This window comes from Camelus ferus, chromosome 14 (assembly GCF_009834535.1).
Source record: "Camelus ferus isolate YT-003-E chromosome 14, BCGSAC_Cfer_1.0, whole genome shotgun sequence".
NCBI classification, from domain to species: domain Eukaryota; kingdom Metazoa; phylum Chordata; class Mammalia; order Artiodactyla; family Camelidae; genus Camelus; species Camelus ferus.
In genome coordinates, this window is record NC_045709.1 from 13,692,776 (window position 1) to 13,713,307 (window position 20,532).

The 20,532-nt window shown below is 33.7% G+C and overlaps 2 protein-coding genes across 9 annotated transcripts in view; one reads left to right on the forward strand and one right to left on the reverse strand.

Annotated features, from left to right (window-relative positions):
- Positions 1-12,308, forward strand: part of POSTN (periostin) — a 33,977-nt gene extending 21,669 nt beyond the window's left edge. Inside the window, exons 17-23 of one of the 7 annotated variants that reach the window (XM_006182630.3) lie at positions 550-630; positions 4,018-4,107; positions 4,781-4,870; positions 5,563-5,640; positions 6,022-6,105; positions 10,466-10,507; positions 11,515-12,308. In XM_006182630.3, the coding sequence (XP_006182692.1) occupies positions 550-630; positions 4,018-4,107; positions 4,781-4,870; positions 5,563-5,640; positions 6,022-6,105; positions 10,466-10,507; positions 11,515-11,552 (503 nt within the window). In that variant the 3' untranslated portion in view covers positions 11,553-12,308. The remainder of the gene's footprint in view (positions 1-549; positions 631-4,017; positions 4,108-4,780; positions 4,871-5,562; positions 5,641-6,021; positions 6,106-10,465; positions 10,508-11,514) is intronic. The other 6 variants (XM_006182632.3, XM_006182631.3, XM_014557555.2 and 3 more) reach the window with 6 other exon arrangements.
- Positions 1-20,532, reverse strand: part of LOC116668556 (translation initiation factor IF-2-like) — a 320,717-nt gene that overhangs the window by 6,324 nt on the left and 293,861 nt on the right. Inside the window, exon 3 of one of the 2 annotated variants that reach the window (XM_032496288.1) lies at positions 16,333-16,408. The exons of the other annotated variant lie outside the window; for it this stretch is intronic. Coding sequence (XP_032352179.1) covers positions 16,333-16,408 — 76 coding nt within the window. The remainder of the gene's footprint in view (positions 1-16,332; positions 16,409-20,532) is intronic. 2 annotated transcript variants of the gene reach the window in all.

Below are 20,532 nucleotides of genomic sequence, written 5' to 3' on the forward strand. Positions count from 1 at the left end.
TGTTGCATAGAGCCCATGTCTGGCTGGCTGACATTTATTTTTACTTTTAAATATTCTGAACTATTTTTGTATTTTCCTTTCTATATCACTGCTATCAAATGCATGGAAAATATTTTGAGTCTTTTTCTTTTAATGTATTCTACATGAGAAAGAATCCAATAATGCAATTTAAGATATTATGAATTGCATGACATTAATCATGTTTATTTGTCTTTGTTGCTATGCAGCCAATATTTTCAAGAAGTACAAAAGAAGGTAAAGAGATTTAGTGGTGCAGTTCAAACTTACAGATTTCTAGGTAGAGTTCCTCACTTAGCGAGCATATACTTCACTAGAACAAATCTAAGTCACTGGACTTCAGAGTTCATCATCTGGACATGAGAAGATACTAGATGATGTACCATGAATACTGACTGCCTTAACATATTTCCACATCTGATACCTCAGTGCCCAACACAAAAAAAAAAAAAAAAAAAAACAAAAAACACCAATTTTATTGAGGTTGTTTTTATGTAAACATCATTTATGTTCCACTTTCTATACTTTCAGCAACTAAAATTATAACCAAAGTTGTGGAACCAAAAATTAAAGTGATTGAAGGCAGTCTTCAGCCTATTATCAAAACAGAAGGTAAAAATCACTGTTATACATGGTGCTTTAAAAATCCATGTAATAGACTGATTTCTATGAATGTATCTACATTCTTTTTGAACTAACATGCTAAATATTTCTATACCAGTGGCATGCTCATTTAACGGCAGAATGCGGAATGCAAATTATTTAGCAGAGTAGATGGTGCATTCCTAATACTTTCAGTACATTTGCTTGTATTTGATTTCATTTGAACTTAATTCGCCATTGCGTTAGCACTAGTACCCAGATACCAAACAAATCAATCCTGAGCTGTTTTTTTTTTTTTTTAATACTGCACCTAGACTCCTTCAGAGAGTATACTTTTTATAGCTTCGTTTCCAGTCTCCCCACATAAATCTCTTTGGTACTGTTACAGGGTGTTCCAAACAGTGCAGACATTTTTCATTTAACAACCTAAGGAAGCACAGAAGCTGTACATTCAGGAAAGCTTTTAAAATTACATCCACACATGATAGATTTTTTAAATGAGACCGCCAGAAACAGGAAATAAGTAGTTGGTGCAGTAAAGCCAACCTTTGAATCCTTAATTCCACTCCTGAATGTATGTGTGTATATGTATCTATATACATATAGATATAATACATTCTTCTATATTCTTGGTTGGTATGGTTTTATTGTATCCACACATCCATTCAGAAGCATCCATGATGGTTTCTTTGTTCTCTGCAATATGCCTGGTCACATTCTCAATAATTGGCTGGTATCCACTCTCTTGGCTCTTGGTTGCTATGAATTCTTTCACTACAAAATTATTTTGCTCATGGTGTTGCCACTTCCTCTCCAAATTTGTAAGCTGACAATGTCTTGTTTTCTTGAAATTGAATTTTTAGTGTCTCATATATTATGTTTAGTTTCTGAATTACTTTTAAAGGCATTTCTGGGGCATTGATAATAATAATTACCATATCAAATCATCAACCAAAAATATATTCTTATGTGTATACATATATAGTAAATTAAATAGGAATATATAATTATCTCCTGATGTTTTAGACTAGAACATTAAATCAAGTCACTTTTCTTTCTACCCCTACTCTCTAGGTTGGTCAACTCCAACATTTCTGACGTCTTCATTTCACATATTTTAATTCATTCCACAGGATCAGACCTCAAAAATTTTTTATTTCCATGTCTAAGCATCTTAATGTGGTGACTAGCCACAGAGAAAAGGCCAGGTTATCTTCTTTGTTCTATTAGAAGAGTGGAAACAGTCTTCCAAAAAAGGAATAGATTATATCTTCAATTGAATCTCAAGAAAACCATTATTGTAATTATCTTCAATTTTGGTATTTCTTCTCATTTTATGCATTGAGATGGCAACTTCTTGAATACTTTTGTCTATTGCTAAATGTGAGCCATCACTTAAAACAGTAGACATTGGAAATGCATATGTAAAAGCTTAATTCTTAGCTAATTAGTTATCTCTACTTTTACACATTTTTGACATTTAAAATTGAGGTATTCTTTGAAATCTGTGGCTTTTTTAAAATCATAGAAATTTTTGTTGAGAAAATGTTTCTTGATAATTTTAAAGGAAAATGATAAAGTGATCCTTGGTAGTATATTTGATTTTAAAATTGTACTCATTTTTAAAAATTAGATTCTTTAAAAATTTGAATAATCACTTTTACACAGCTTCTATAGTAGAAATCATTCACATGTACTGTACTGTTCTTATTTTCAAAGATTCTTCTCTTTTTTTTTCCAAGCTTCTTCATTCCACCCATTTATCTTCCCAGTCTTTGTCAGCAGGATTCTATTGTGTTAACCTTTCTCTAATTAGGAACACAATGAAGCATCAAGCTACTTGGCTTCTTCCTATGAAGGGAATTAGGATGAAAAATGGGGTCGTGTCACTAACGCATTAATAACTCTTCTGTTAAAAATTTCAGAAGTTTAACTTTGTGTAACATAATGAAGGAGACAAATACTCACCTTGACAGCTATTTACAATTGTCCAGCTCTGAGATTGCTATCAGCAGCTCCTTTTCATTGTTCAAACATTTGCTGATTCATTGATGACTCCTGAATTCTTACTCAAGACATTAGACTCCAAGCCACAATTTTTAAGAGGTTTCTTATAAAGAGTACTTAACCAAACTTTAGAGCTAGGAATAAATCAACTAAAATTCAATTCAACAAATACTTATGGGGCCCCATAAGGTGCTAGGTACTCTTCTGGTGCCTGCCAGGAGTAAATACCAAAAAACAAACAAACAAACAAAAAACATTTGTAGTACATCCCTGCCTTCATAGAACTTAAGGACAGGTGATGTTTCTGAAATTCCAGTTTAAGCTCTTCTAAAGAAATGTCTGTTGGGATATTTTATTAACTCATTTCCTGTTTTTAAACTCCTTAGGTGTTCTTTCCTTTTGAAGTTTCCACACCTTAAAAACCTGGCCTTACTTGATACGCAATGTCCCTTGGCCCCATAAATCAAATATTATGGTGTGAAATACTTATTGTTTGAAAGAACTGTACTCTTGTTTTCATTATTTTAGATTGTCCTAGACTATTTAATTCTGGGTAATGGTGTACATTGACAATTTCTGAACAAGCAAATAAATCTCAAAGATAAGCAAATATAGTTACATTCAACTGTTCATACTGTTACAGTATGAGTTAAATGTACTGAACTTTATCTTTCCTCTCATCTAAGAAATAGTCTTGATTAACTAATATAGTAATCAGCTTTCTAACATTCAAAATGGTTTTCTCTGGGAGCAAAATCATTTTGCAAGTCAAATGCAACACTTGTTTAACTTTTGCATTTGAAGGACTATTTAACTATTAATTAGTAAATTTTGCATCATTCGCATGCAGAAGGTAAGTACTCAAGTCCATTTTCCCCTAAAACTCGTATTTTAAAGGTAAGCATAAAGTTGGGCTTTTTTTTTTTAACGTTGTCTTATGCCCACTAGATTAAAAATGTAGATACTGAGCGACTAAAAATTAAATTAAAAAATTAATAAGAGAGTAATAGACAATACCGGTTTGGTAAAGTAAGACCTACACTAGTTATTAAAGCAACTCAAATTTGTACATCAGCATGATTCACAGAGCATAGCCCCATATAATATTTTGTGTGATCATACTTTACAAATACAAATACATGGATAAACATCCATTTAAACGCTAGAACTGATGAAAGTTATTTTAGTAGCACACCGATGGACTGAGTGATTTCTTCTTATAAATACTGTGTATTTGAAGACAATGGGAACTATTTAAAACCAATTTCATGAAGCTTGAAACCACTGTGACATTTGAGCAACACCGAATGTTGAAAAAAAATTTCCTGTTCTGGTAAATTTGAAGGACTGCATTAACATGATGATTTGTCTCCTAAAATGACGCCTCAGGACCCACAATAACAAAGGTCAAAATTGAAGGTGAACCTGAATTCAGACTGATTAAAGAAGGTGAAACAGTAACTGAAGTGATCCACGGAGGTGCGTCACCCGTGTTTCCTGGAGCCTGGCTAGGGTCACTGGGAACGTTTTGAAACAGTGTTGGTGTGAATGTTGAATACCTGACGTTTTTTCCCCTTGACTTTCGTTTTATATAAGTTGTGGGAAAACTTTTCTCAGTTATAGATTCTTATTAGCAGTCAATTCAAACACAGTTTACCTTTTAAGGGACCCAGTTGGAATTAATTTAACCATTAAGACAACAAAACTGTCATTACTCAGCATATGCAAGTGATGGTTATGGAAAATAATGAAAATAATAATGTCAATACAGAAGAACCTGTCAAACTTAGAAGGGAAAAAATGACTATTCTGTAAGACTGACTAATAAGCCACTGTTAGAACTTATCACATGGTTCCCATTTTCATGATGTACAATTCTCTGGATTCCCCCTAAACCCTCATTCCACAGTCAGGAAGCAAGTATGACAGGAAGGGTTGGCTTACCAGTTGGCCCTCTCCCTTACCCAAGATGCAGCATATAACTATTACCTCTGTTGCCTGAATTTATTTAAGATATGTCCCCAGAATGATTATGACTGAATTCTAGATGGTATTGCTTTGAGAAATATATATAATCATTAAAATGTCTAGCTTATGATAGTTTAGACACCATTGTGGATAAGTCAAACGCATTTTTCTTCCCCTATTTCAGAGCCAATTATTAAAAAATACACCAAAATCATTGATGGAGTGCCTGTGGAAATAACTGAAAAAGAGACAAGGGAAGAACGAATTATTACAGGTAATCTTTAATTGCCTGGATTATAAAGAGCAAACCATATTTAATCCTAAAATACCTCTATAAGGATCATTATAGAAACTAAGTCATTTTCATGGGGATTACTGAAGTAACTTCATTTCTTTTTTGGCAGAAAGCTTCTCATCCTAAATATGTAACCTGTGTTTTCCTCTGAACTGGAAAATTTTTGGACAGATCTATAAGCATATATTTTTATTATGAATATGCAAACGTATATAATGCACTATCTTCACTTTGCTATTTATTAATGAGTTACTAAATCCTAGAAGAAAAACCATTCTTTCCTTCATTTTCCAATAATCTTAAGGTCTACACATCTACACACCAAAATATACACAAGTTTGTATAAAACAATTAATAATTTCAGTAAACCCCTTGTCAGTCTCCCACTAATGAATTAGCCTAAAATTCTGAATTCAGCTATTTTCTAAGTACTTGTTTAAACAAGCAGTCAGCAACTTTGGCCTGTGCCACCTGCTTATGTAAATAAAGTTTTATTGGAACGCAGTGTGACCATTCATGCGTATGATGTCTATGGCTATGTGCGTAGGACAAGGACAAAGCTGAATAGCTGTAACGCAGACCATGTGACCCATAAAGTCCAAAATCCTTACTATCTGGCCCTTCCAGAGGAAATTTGCCTACTCTTGTTTTAAAAATTGTCTTTCCTTTAGGTCCTGAAATAAAATACACTAGGATTTCAACTAGTGGTGGAGAAACAGAAGAAACACTGAAGAAATTGTTGCAAGAAGGTCAGTATGTCTAGAAAAATAAGAATGTGACTTGACTTAAGCTACCTTTATCAAAGTCCAGAATAATCTTTGAGGACTTTAACATTTTCCACTCTAAATCATTCCTTTGCTCAAGTTCCATACCAACCAAAGAAAGAAGCCCAAAGACTGGGAATGAAGCTCAGAGGACAGTCATATTGATTGTTTTGGTTGTTATAGTTGTTAATATTGTTCAACGCTTTGTAAGAAAATTGGTTTATCAAAAAATAGCACTAAAAAGCAAGAAAGAACCAAGTGTTGGTCTGGAATTCATTGTTGGGCAGATACCATTATATATCACATCAAGTCTCCAGCCTATTTATTACATAAACCAATTTCTGCTATAAACATGTATCCTCTCAGAGGTCACCAAGGTCACCAAATTCATTGAAGGTGGCGATGGTCATTTATTTGAAGATGAAGAAATTAAAAGACTGCTTCAGGGAGGTTAGTAAAAGGGAAGCAACTAACCCACTTAACAGGTTCTGATAACTGAGTTCTTCAGCTTTTTAAAGACTGAGCATTCAGGTATTTCTTTTAATTAGGTTAAAAAAGACAACGTCATGTGCTGTCTTAACAGATTGATTGGTTCAATGGTAGTGAAAGTTGTGAAGAAATGATTACTAGTTTAAACAGTCTTTAAAAAGTTCCTTGGGGAGCAATGAATATTTTTTTGCTTTGATACAGATAATTGTAAGGATATTTTAAGTATGTGAAAGGGAAATATTTTTAAAATTGGTAGATGTGTAAAGAAGCAAATTGACATACTTCTTATATTTAAAAAATGTATTCACTGCTCCTACAATAATAATATAAGGCATGTTTATAAATCTTTTAAGTGTGTAGATGTAGCCAAAAAATTGCATTTAGTAATTTTCTTTTCCAAAACTACATGTTTGGGAATGGGTATCTGTTTCTTCTAACAGTTTGAGTGATAATCTATACTGGAGCTGTAAATTATTTTGCATATGAAATTAATCTTAATCTTTAAAATATGGAATGTTCTCTGTCTATGGCATTAAAAGGACCTACTTCTAAAAGGAAAGAAGAAAGAAAAAAAGAATTCAAAACCTTACCAAAACTCTCATTGGTAATAATTCAAAGATATAGCAAATGTTAATTAAGTATAATTTGGGTAATTGGCATTTGAATAAATTAATTTCTAGTTCATTATTTTAACAAGTATTCAGATGACAAGCTGTTTTAGAGAAACAAGTATTTACATTGTTTAGAAAACTCAAATTTGCTCCTTGAAATATACTGTGAATTGAGAAACAAACTGAAGATTTTGGTATTTATACAAAGTATGGCCCTGATGGCTTTTCTGCTTAAAAATTTTAAAAACTGTAGTACTATGTCCAAGAAGTTGTAAATTCTCTTGAGACTGTATATATTTTTGGCAATTATTGTTTCCTTATTCTTTATTTTAATATAGGTAGAATTTCTTATATAGTGTTGAGACTATTGAGTGGTAGTAAAAATAAATAATTTTTATTCAACCAATGATTGAATTTCCCCTCAACAGAAAAAAAAATGTGTGTGGAAAATACAAGATTTCCTTTCAGACTGCAGGGAGCATGTAATATACCTAAAGCCTCAGCAGAACCAGTTTCCTGTATGGTCTAACGCAGAATTTACTCACTTACCCCTAAATGCTTAACTATCTGCTAAAAACGGTAGGGATTTGAGGCAAGAGGTGAAGACATTATGAAGATTAAGTTGAATTCTTTTTTTTTAAGTCCTTGCCATAGTAAGCAGCTTTGTAGAATGGCAGTGCTTTTTAGAGAATGAGCCAAATTAGTGGCTGCACCTGTATATATTGCTTTGATTTATTTAGGCTTGAACTTCAGGTAAGTATGTTTTCCACTCCTTCAATAAGCTTCTGTTAACAAGTCTATTATAAACAATGAACTAAGTACTGAAGAATAACTTCAGCCAAGAGACAATCCCTGCTACAGGTTAAGAAGAAGGTATTCTATTTTTAGTTAATGGACTCCTTCTTTAACTCTGCTTTGTCTTCATCCCAGAGGTTGATTCCATGAGTTCCCAGTATTTGGTTTCTGTACATATTTGTAAAGCATCAGTTTCCACAATACCACATCATAAATTTTTATCAAAACATTTCCAAGTTTTTTTTCTCATAAGAAAGACAATATAAGTGTATAGGTGCTAATAGCTGAACATTAATTGGACATTTTAGGTTTTTTCCCAGCCCTGTAAAACCATTGGGTCAACACTGAGTTACAAGTGTCCTCTTGTCTAGATCCTAAGAGACACCAATTTACAAAGAAGCTGGTATGAATAAAGATTATGTCATGCAAGATTGGCTTTTTTTTCTTCCAGAGTATAGATACCTGATCTGTATCTAAACTACAGTCTTCATCTCAAAGCTTGGAGTTTTCTGTCTGCACTGCTCATGTTGTGGTACACATACTGCATTTTGATGAACTGAATGTATGCCTTGATCATTAATGTCATGACTCAGCATGGCTAAGTGGTCCTTTCAGTACCAATACTGTCATTTGTCATTGAAATACTTCAGAGCCCTTAACTAAAAAAGATTTTACAAAACGCGTTGTTTTTCACACTTTTCTTAGGTAGAACTACATTTACTGAAACTATTAAAGTAATTAAGGGACAATAGCAGGCTATGGAGAAAGGAACAAGAAAAAGTTATTTGGGAAGGTTTTGATAAATCTGCCAGTATAACATGTAAAGATTTATGGCCTCTGTAGAGAACAGAGGATCCGGTTGTAGGTCTGACTTCCAATGTGGGCTCCAACCTGAACTAACTTAGGTAAATTGATTCTTTCTGCTTTGCGTTCTTCATCTGAAAAGTGAGGATAAATAACATTACCTACATATAAATGAATATATGAAAAGCGCTTGGAATCATGCTCAGCACATATAAACTCTCAGTAACACTATCAGTATTATAGTCAGTTAACATTAACACGGTCAACAAAGTAATACTGTACACACGACTTTAAATTTCCAAAATCATAGCCACATAAAAATGCAAAAATCTTGCAAACGACTGGGAGGAAGCACTTCGCATGTTTTGAATTCTGTTTCTGTCTACTGAGAAAAAACATAAAACATAAAACATAAAACATCATTCAGATGTTTTATCTTGCCACATTTTTCTTCTCTAAACATGACCTAACACAAGTGCCATCATTTTGAGACGGCAGAGAGCCACTGAGAGCAAATCTGGTTTTCTGTTCTTTAATTGAGCTTTTCTTCTAAAGATGTTTGTTCACCTCAGTAAACACTTCTTATTTTGATGTTATCACAGCCAGATAGTAATTAATTAATGAGTTAGTTAATTGGATGCCCTCAATTGGATGCTGCCAAATTTATAAAAGAAAACCTGGGTTTAAGTGCTTGTTTTGAAAAATAATGTTGTAAATACTTCTATGATCTTCTTTTAAATTGTATAATAAGTGGCTTTTGGAATTTACTAAGTCCATTACAAACAATGCTTTTATTCACTAATTAAAGAGTGCATCCATCTTTTCTTGACCATATTTGATAAGCCATTTTTGTGACCAAATAAACCTGAAGTTAAGGAAAATATATCAATTGGTACATATTCTGTAATTCAGACTTTTCTATCTCACGTAAACTTTTCCCCACTATCCAACCTAATGAGGTTTTCTACAGTTCTGTATTTTATTTTGGTATTAATGTGATGTGACAGGTTATGTATCTTATATTCTGGGGGAGGGGGAAGGTATACTGGAAATGTGCTCAGTAGACAGAAACAGAATTCTTCAAAAAATGCTTAATGTTTCTTTCTTCTTCTTTTTTTAAATTTTGGTATATATTATACAGCCAAAATACTGTTGGTGATAGATTCATGTCTTACTTTTTTATGGGATTTCAGAGAATAGAATATATGTATAATAGAACATTTTTGACTTCCTTATTGAGTATAGATAATATATAAAAATCAAGATGTCAAAATTTGGAAAAAAAATTAAGAAAGGTAAGCAGAGAAATGAAGTCACTGTAGGAATGAAATGTATTTTTATATCTCAAACATCCAACAACAGAGTGAAAATGTGAATACAGGTTAACTAAGTGGTCTTGTCAATGAGTTAAAAGAAAAATGAGGATTGGGAAATATTTTGCAACTGTAACAACAAAAAACTGCATTGTTATGAAACACTTAAAATTCCAAAATATGAAAGCTTTTACTATTTTTAACTACTTAATTTTTAAATGGTCTTGTAGGATTGGAATTAAATTTGGGAGTCTGTTAACATTTACTTCCTCAATTGCTTATTGGTATATTTCTAACGTTATTAGGCCAATGCTATTTTGTTGTTATCATGTATTGTAAGGTGATCATGAATTAATTTACAAAGAGAATTTTACAGAGGCAGAAGCCTGACACATCACAAATAGGAATGACTGGAAAAAAATGAGTGGATATCTCTGGGACGATACTTCTGCTAAACTTTACAGAATGTTAGACATCCCTTCATCATAAAGTGATGCTTTTTATAAAAAGGGTGAAAAAGTCATGTAAGTCACTTACTCCATGTGAAACCTGAACATCATATAGGGCTCCACACGCCATAATGAAACAATATGTTTTGCAAATAGTGAACATTCGTACATGGAAAAGAAATGTCTGTTTGTTGCCAATGCAAAAGTCTCACTGCACTGCTCCAAAAGAAAATTTACTTGTTTATGTGATGTTTATTTAAAAGTTTATACTTTTCTGCTTGACTGTGGTCTCCTGTCTCATGTTAGCCATAATTTCAAAGTATTTCTAACTACAACTATTTAATTTCAGACACACCTGTGAGGAAGATACAAGCCAACAGAAGAGGTCAAGGTAAATATACTGACTATGGTAATTTGCATATACGATACACCTTTTGCTATATTAAGACAAACCAAAGAAAAGGAGAGTGTTTTGATATATTTTACCTTGAGCAAAGTATTTTGATGATGTGAGTCAGAAAACAAATTACTCATGTTATTCTCTATTAGTAGAAAAAAGAGTAACAAATGTTAAAGGAAAGGCAATTATACTCATGTAAACTGCTAGACATTTTGAACCACTGAGGGAGACTCAAGTAGAGTTAATTTGAAAAGAAATTCTTGAATACCAGAGCCAAGTAAAAATAGGTTGTAGATGGACATGAACTCTCTGCAAATATTTAAGATCAGGTCACAGTTTGAGACATAAATAAATTCATAGCTCTATGTATACATACAGAAAATGGTTACTACAACTATGTACAGAATTTTGAAAAATGTGTTAGGTTATATAGATGGCATATATCTTGCATGAACTATTATTTTCTTTATAACTCCATTCTTGTATATTTTGTAGTCTTCCACTTAGGTTACTTTACATTCTGATACATTCAAAAATCAAAGATTTCCCTTGTGGAACTTAGAATAAGTTACATGTTTGGAATTTCTAAGATAATGACATACTAATAGACAACAGAAGTCACAAGGCTTATAAATGCATTATAGGCATGGCTGAATTTAACCCAGTTCAATGTAGACATTTGAAACTAAAAGTTCAATTGTACAAATACTTTTTAACTGAAGGATTTATCAGGAATTTCTTTGAAACATACAGATTCAACCAAATTTTCTAAAGAACTAAAATTATCACTTCAAATTATTTTTATATACCTTTGGTCAAAAGATACTTGACCAAACATTATCATAAACAGAAGATATTATTACAAACATAATCTAACATTTATTACAACAAGAAATGATGGTCTTTTATAGATTTAGTTATGTACAGAGTATCATATTCTTAAACAGTAAAGTTTCATCACATGTACAATCTATGTGTTCTCCCTTCTTCCTCATCAGGATCTCGGAGACGATTAAGGGCAGATCATCCTCAGTGAAAACCCAGAAACCAGATGACAAAGTTTATGCAACCCTAAAATCAATAACCTGATCTTAAAGGAAAAATATGAGAGCCACTTTGCCCTGAAGAAATGAACCGCCAACACAAAAAAGCAATCACTGAACAATTCTGAATGCAAATACAGCATTTTTTTTTTCTGAATGAAAAACATGAGGGAAATTGTGGGTTTAGCCTCCTGTGGGTTAGGGAAGCCTAACACCTTACAGGCTTGTACATCCTGACATTACAATTTCTGGCTAACTTTGGAATCCATCACAGGAAATCCTTGTCACTGGATTCATTACAATTCAAATCACAGAGTGATGAGCTGTTACCCACTGAGAAGATGGAGCCTTGAATTTATATAATGGATAGATAAAATGCATGCAAGGAATTACCGGTCCATGGGAAATGGATAAATAAAAGTGGATGCTCAGCATTAAAAAATAATAACAAAAACAAAACTTTACATCAAAACACTTTGCAATTTTTAATACAATGTGGGTTTACCAGTAAATTATGCTATTTCTACAACTCATTTTTTACTCTTGAAATGTTTGCCTTATGCTTCTTGCAATACATATTTTTATCTCAAACATTTCAATAAATCCATTTTTCAGGTATAAAGAGAATTACTTCAAATTGGGTTATTCAGAAAACTCAAGATTTAAGTTAATAAGAGGTTTGGACTTGTGAACAGGACTTTATATCTGTCTTTTTTTAAACAAATACTCATTAAAGGAAATTGAATGAATTTAGTGTGTTTTGAATTTTTAAAACTATATGCTACATAAAGAATTATTATACAATGCAGCAGTAATTAAACATCAACTGGGTATATAACATAACCCTGAAGCTGTGCTAAATTGTGAGGGTTCAAAAGATGAATCAGACAACTACTATCTTCGAAGTGTAGAGAAAAATCACCAATAATCCACAGTGTACCATGGGCTACAACAGAGGAATAAACAGTGCTACACAAGCACAAATACACCAATTAAATTTTCCTAGGCTTGTGCGAGCATAGAAGGAGCCACAGAGATGCCCTTAACTAAGCCTTGAAGAGTCTACCGCATGGCAAAGGAGGGGAAGAAAAATATTTGTTTGCTGAGAATGAGAAGGAGATCAGTTTGATTACTCAGATCTCAACAAGCATCACCCTTAGATTGGACTGGTTGAGATAAGAGCAAACAGAGAACAGAATCCATACTGCTGAGAAACCGAGTGGTGACAGTGTAATACACTGTACCGTGCAGTGGAAGCTGGTCACTGACACTGTTTAAGACCGAGGAAGAGCAAACTGAAGATGCCAGTCTTGACCACAGGTGTCCAGCTTGGATCGGAGGCTCAGTCTAGAGTAACATTAAGGACCTGATAAGATTTGAGGTAGCTGAAAAACACTGGTTCTCTGAGGAGCAACTGGGGTAAGGAAGTGAGATATAAAGTTCTGACAGTGCCCCTGACGGCGGAAGTGCTGGATAGCCTGGGTTTTCCAGAACGCTTCCTAGTCTGGGTCGGGAGTGAGATCTATGTCTAGCATTTAGAGCCCCTGCCAGGAAACAAAACATCCTACCAACTCAGTACTCATGTAGAGAATCTTCAGACTTCAGTCTCCACTGGACAAAGTGTGGCCGTGACTTTCCCAGAATGCTTCAAAGGAGGTGGTTACGTAAGGTGGTGCTGGTAGAATATACTAAACTATCGTCAACACAAATGGCTGTTCCGACAGATAGCATGTCGTTAATGATTCTCTGGAAGATCACCGGTTGATTGCACAGAACAAAGAGTGTATGGATTCATTTTTAGCCCCTTCAGGCTTTTAAGGCCCTGCTTATTCTTCTTATTCTTATTCTTATTCTTATTCTTATTCTTATTCTTATTCTTATTCTTATTCTTATTCTTATTCTTATTATTTTGGTTTTTTTTTTTTTACCACAGAAGAAAAAAGTGTCAGTATTGGCTAGTATACATACAAAAATCTAGCATATCTCTCTGATAAAGGACAGCCAAGTGATACATGCAAACGTACTGAAGGATGAAAGTTAAAGAGAAATTATCAATAAAAATATAAATAAATCAATCTATAATAAAAATGAGAAATACGATTAAAATACGTGAATAAAGAATAATTTAAAACTGCAAAATAAGAATTTAAAATAGGTAAGTAGACTGATAAACAAACAAATAAATAAGTAAGTAAATAAAATAAAGTTCAACCCTACTGGAACACTTTCTACAAGTCAAAGCTGCAGAGTAGCATGTGCTTTTACACACAATACTTACTCCTGAAGTTTTATTATCTCAGATTTTATATTTAAAAAATGAGCCTCAACGAATTTACATAACTTTTCTTTCTCCTTTTGCCCTGTACTCTTAAAGCAGGGCCATCAGTCAACTTACCACATGCCCACGACTCAACAAGCACAAACCTGAGTAGAGCAAACATGCCTGTTTTCAAAATTGTGCTCACTCTGCACGATTTAAGTTCTTTTTTCTAACCAACCTCTGCGTAAGTGGGAACTTAAGACTGAATTTTACAGTAAGTCCTTCTAATTAATCCTGATGCATAAGGTCCACCACCCTGACTTGGAGAAATATGACTTTCTAGAGACTTCTGTTGAGACCACAGTCTTCAAGCAGCCACTGACCTACTTTCTGTCACCTACAGATAACAGCGTTTCCAGACCTTTATATAAATTGAATCTCACAGTGTGTCTGGCTCTTCTTTGACTTTCCTTTCTCTTGGATTAGTATGGAGGAAGGGACAAGGCAGGACTCCGTGAAAGGTGTACGATTAAAGCTTTAGGAAACTGCCAAACCACGCACCACAGGTGTTCTATGGTTTGGCATTCCCACCAGGGGTATGTGAGGGTTCCTATTCTTCTTGCCAACATCCGACATGGTCAGTCTTTTCAATGTTAGCTATTCTAAGAGTTGGGCAGTGGTATCTCATTGTGGTTTTAATTTGCACATCCCTAATGTTTGTTTTTCATCTGTTTATTTAATATTTGTTTATTTTCTTTGGTGAAGTATGTGTCTGTTCAATCCTTTGCCAATATGAACTGGCTTGTTTTTGTTTATTTTTTAAATATTGAGTTTTGAGAGTTCCTCATATATCATGGATATAAGTCCTTTACCAGCTTTAAGAGGTGCAAATATTTTCTCTCAGTGTGGGACTTCTCTTTTCATTCTCTTAGCATTCTTTCTGAAGATACCAAAGCCTATTTTACCTTTTTTTTATAATTATACTTTTGGTATAATATTTTCAAAATCTTTTATTAATCAAGGTCACAAAAATTTTCTGATACATTTTCTTTTGTAAGTTTTATTAGATTTAGGTTTTACATGAGGTATTTGATCCATCTTGAATTACTTTTTGTTTATGGTACTAGGTATGAACTGAGGTTCTTCTTTTTTTCTGTAAATAGCCAATTATTTCAGCACCATTTTCTGAAAAGACTCTCCTTTGTCTACTGATTTGCTTTTATATTTTTGTCAAAAATCCATATATTTGTGAACATGTTTCTGTTTCTTTCCTACTACTCTGTTCCATTAATCTATTTGTCTATCTTATTTGAAATGCCACACTTAATTGAAATGCTCCACACTGGATTAGAGTAGGTTTAAAATAAATCAAGAAATCAGATAGGGTCAGAACTCCAACTTTGCCTCATCTTTTTCAAAGTTGTTTTGGCTATTTTAAGTCCTTGCACTTCCAGATGAATTTTTAAATCAGTTGGGCAATTTCTACACATACAACAGAGATATCTGCTGGATGTTTGACTGAAATTGTGTTGAATCTATGGATCAGTCTGGAGATAATCATAACCTTCACAACCTTGAATTTCTAAACCATGAACAAAATATATCTCTCAGTTTATATAGGTCTTCCTTAATTACCTTACCAATGCTTTATCATATTAAATGTATTGCACATCTTTTGTAGATTCTCCTTAAGTACTCAATATTTTTGATGGTATTACAAAAGACATTGTTTTATTTCAGTTACTGATTTTTTTTCCTGTGTATTGATCCTGTATTCAGCAACCTTGTTAAATTCACTTACTGGTTCTAGCGACTTTTTGTAGATTACATCATGTTTTCTACATTGACAATTTTAAGTGTTAAATCCTTCATCCCCTTCATAAATTTATTCTGGAATGAATTTTGCTTGGTCATAATATATTCAATTTATGAAAGATTTAAGAATTTTTACATGTATGTTCATGAAGGATATTGGTTTGTTTTCTTTTATTGTAATCTCTTTGTCTGAGTTTGGTATAATGGCAATGCAGGTCTCACAGGATGAGTTAGGAATAATTCTCTTCAACTTTTAGAAAGTGTTTTGTGTAGAATTGGTAATTTTTTCCTCCTTAAATGTTTGATAGAATTCATCAGTGAAGTCATTAAGGACTGGGGTTTTCTTTGAAGAAAAAACTTAACTACAATCCAATTTCTTTAATAGACATATGGCTATTCAGATTTTTTTTCCTTGAGTGAGATTTGGTAGTTTTTATCTTTCAAGGAACGTGTCCACCATCTTCTTGGTCTCCTGGCTTTCCAAATAAAGTCGTTATTCCTTGCCCCAACAACATGTCTTTTGATTTACTGCCCTGCCGTGTGTTCAGCAGTAGAAGTTTGGACTCGGTAACACTATTGATGAGTTAGTCTCTATTTCTAGTCACATTCATTAAGATGGCGGAAAACTTAATCTTTGGTCAATTGTAAATATTCTCAAAACATATAGATTTGAATGCACGTGTTTTTCGTCCACTTACTTCTTAGATACCCAGTCTCTAGTTCCAGTGCGCGTATGCAGCGATCTCGAGGTGTGGACGGAAGGTGCTGGGCCGCCTGTAAACACATGGAGATTGGAGGCAGCTGTGATTTTAGACGTAGCTGGAACTGTCTGCTGCTCAGCTCTCCTCGTCTGCCCGAGGTGCGCACATTCCCACGTTGTCCCTGGCCGTCTGGCCCCGGCCACTGCTGCTGCGCTGTCCCGCTTCCCTTGCTCGGAAACATGGTTCTATGCCCATGCTCACAGCTCTCTGCGGCAGCAGGAAACTCAGTGTTTGCTCAGTCCTACTCTGCCGAAAATCAGAATCACTCCACAACCATTCCAAGAGTGCAAATATTCACAATATAATACTAAAATTGGGCAAATCTAAAAACAATACTAAATATTGGTGAAAATAGAAGTACATGGGAGAATTGCTGGCATATTCTTTTTGGAAATTATATCAACAGCTTAAAATTTTATATACACTTACTTAGTAACTCCTAAGAGTATGCTGGTATCTAAGTGCAAAGATTTGTAGGCACAAATGTCTTCAGATCACTTACAATAACAAAACATTTCTAATAAACATATTTAAATAATTTTAAATTTAGGGGAAAGTTGCAAAGATAATTCACAGAGTTTCTGTTTATCCTTGACCCAGGTCCCCCTAACATTAACATCTTACATAACCACAAAAAACATTTTATAAATAACCTGAATGTTCAGATTAGATTGTGACAGCTTTTTAATATGTGTTTAGAGACAGAAAAATTTATACTAAATAAAATTTGAAAAGGAAATTGTATTGTTTAAACCTATTTATACAGTATAATGTATACATAGCATAATAAACTATAATATATAAAATTCCACTCATCTTCTTCAAGAATTTGCCCAAATATCTCCTTCTCAGTGAGACCTACACTAACTACCTTACCTAAAATTGCAAACTGACCCGATCCTGGCACTTAAAAATCTCTTTTAACAAAATTTAGTAATAATATTTAATATTTATTGTGCATCCACCTCCCCTCACTAGAATATAAACTCCATGAGGGTAGGAATCTTGTCTGTTTTGTTCACAGCTATATTCTTAATGTCTACAACTGGCTTTGTTAGATACCAAGCTTCAATATTGAATTTGTGAATAAGTCTATTAATAATAAGTGTCAAAACTTTGGAAGAACATTATCCAAAATATTGACAAAGTATCAAAGGGATATTTATATCCCATCAGCATTTTCCTTACTGTATACATCTTCTAACGTTGATATTTACAGTCAGAAAACATATTTTAAGTGGATATTTGCTCATGTATTATTGAAAAACATTGCTAATGGAATTTGTATGTAAATGGTAAGGAACATGTAAATCCTTACACATACCAGAGCCTCAGCATTTTCTTCAGACTTCCACGGACCACCTCACTGCCTCATTTACTCATCATTGATCCCAGTCCGTGATGATTTCCATTATTGCTTTTTTCCTCCACTTTTTCCCTCCTGTTAGACATAAAATGTCTTCTCTTAATATATCCCTCTAATATTTAATTTCTTCTTTTTAACACAAGGTTTTTCTTTTTCTTCTCTCCACCACTTCATCCTTCACTACACATACCATCTATCAGACTTTCATGCTCTTCCTTCTTTTACACATCCCATAGCTTGCATTATATGAGACACTCACATCTCCTTATCAAGAAATAGATCTGTGTTTTAGTCACATGTGTACTCCCCATTGCCTTACACAAAGGCTGGCATAGACAATACATTCAAAAAAGCATAAATTAGGGGTAATAACAAAGGGTAATCTTATTAAGTGGACCTGAATTTTCAACTTGGAGCCTGTGCAGACCTCATTAAAGAAGACAGACATGCCCTTGTACAAGCGATGAACATTCAAAAGGGGAAATTCAACACTCATCTCATTCTTGGATTTAGTTTCCCCAGATGCCCTGCATCATCTGCACTGAACAAATCCTCAGCTTTATTTTTCTAGCTTCTCTGGTCATCTACTTACTACCTCTTCCCCTGTTATGTCATCACCCTGTGCCTTTGTTCTAACAAATGTTTCCATCTTTCTTGGTCATTACTTGGTTAGACTTATTTTTTTTTCTCAGTGAACTCACACTGGGAAACAGCTTTCCGATGGCTTTCTATCTCACACTTATAAGCAACCTCCTCTCAGACAACCTGACATTTCCAGTGGAACCCAGAAGTTATACAGCAATAAGAATGATTTTCAAAACAAATAACATCAATTTGGCACCTGTTATATGACATAACCTGTTGAGCACTTTGTACAAATCCTCCTAACAATTCTAGGCGCTAAGAATAATTTTTATCTCTATTTCAGAGAAGACAAAACTGGATCACAGACAGTTTAAATAATTTGCCTAGATTAGCAAGAAGCAGAAACAGAATCTGAATCCAGATAGCATAGTTTTATAGTCTGAGCTCTTAACTATGTGATAGATAGAATCACTTTTCTCAGTTTTCCCTGAATCTGGTCTTGAACCCCATTACTATCCTTTAGACCCTTATGATTTATTTTCTGGACTATAGCAATAGTTTCTCAACTGGGGATCCTACTTCTCATGTTTCTTATCTTATTTCATGTTTAAAAAATTAACTAATTTTTATTCCTAAAACTCAGCTCTGATGGTGTTACTCCTATGCTCATCAACGTTGAGCACTTACATTTAACTACAGAAGTCTAAACTTTTATCCAGGCATAAACAGTGCCCTTCAAATTAACACAACATCACACGAAACCTTGACAAATACTGTGTATACCAACCAGACTGAATTACTCCTGACTTTCTAGGCATGCCTGGTGTGATAGTTACCACATCTCTTTCCTCCTCATATGGAAGGTTCAGCTTAAATCCCATATTGTCCATGGCACCCATCTTGATTTGCCCAGTCAAGCAACCCCTCCTCTTCTGATCTCATGTACGGCTTTGGTGGACCCTCTATGATCCCACATTACAGCCAATCTTGTATCTCTCTTGCATTAATTCATTCAGCAAACACAAAGCTATATATATGTGCCATCTTTCCTACAAAACTTTAGATTATGAAAGAAAGGGCTACTTTTTTCCATGTTGGTATCTCTATGGCTCCTAATTAAGTATGTTTCACATAGGTTATATTTAATAAACAATGACTGAAACAAATGTATTCTTCTGTTCGAAAGTTTATTGAATACTTTTCAACAATTTCTCCTAAATCAAAATTGTAGTGTTTCCAGTTGTGAATTGGTCCAATTTTTCTCCATCTTTAATAGTTATTTCTAGACAGTAAGGCTGTAAACAAGACATTTGGAGGGAAAAAGTGGTCTCAGACTCTTCCCAAGCTGTTGTTCATCTGTACACATCTGTTGGTCATTATTAGTCACAGGAAAATGTCTAAGATTTTACAAGTTTTATGTAAGATATCCTTCAAAGTCTCTTCATTTTAGCCAACCATAATTAGATCCTGGGTACACTAGCCCTTCCTATGTGCAAGAACTTGGCTCCCTGCTGCATCTTCCTGCACATTGTTTATGTAGGTAAAGCGAAAAAGCTCATAACCAATACCACATTGAACACAGTTCTGGGAACTCCAGATGCTCTTTTTCTTTCCTTCAGAAAGAATAACATCTTACACAGAAATACTACTTTGAAATTATCATTTTGGGCTTTTGAGAGATTATTTGGCTTTTAATACCATGTTGTTAATGAACAATTGCATTTGGTAAAAATGATGGTCCCGTTATGAAACCTATCTCACTAACATTGACCCAATCACAAATACAAGCTCCTGAAATTTCATAAACATATAGAATTTTAGTCTTCAAATACTGCAATTGTTATTTGTTCATATGCATAACAATAAATTATTTTCAAGTCTGTGTGCAGAGCACATAGAAATGCATGGACACAGAATTCAGAATGATACTATGTTTAATGCAATATGCCATTTTTCCAATATTATGAATCACTACAAATAGGAGCTAGGAAAAAAATTAAATGTTATGTTCTCACATTATCTAATTGAATAATACATATTACTTCTTTTAACCAGATTTCTTTTATTTTCACATGTGTATTATTCAGGATTCACGAGCATGTAAACAATAGAAAGCCAAGTCTTAATAAATAAAAACAAAACAATAAAATTATTAGTTTATATACTAGTAAATATGTACAAATAGC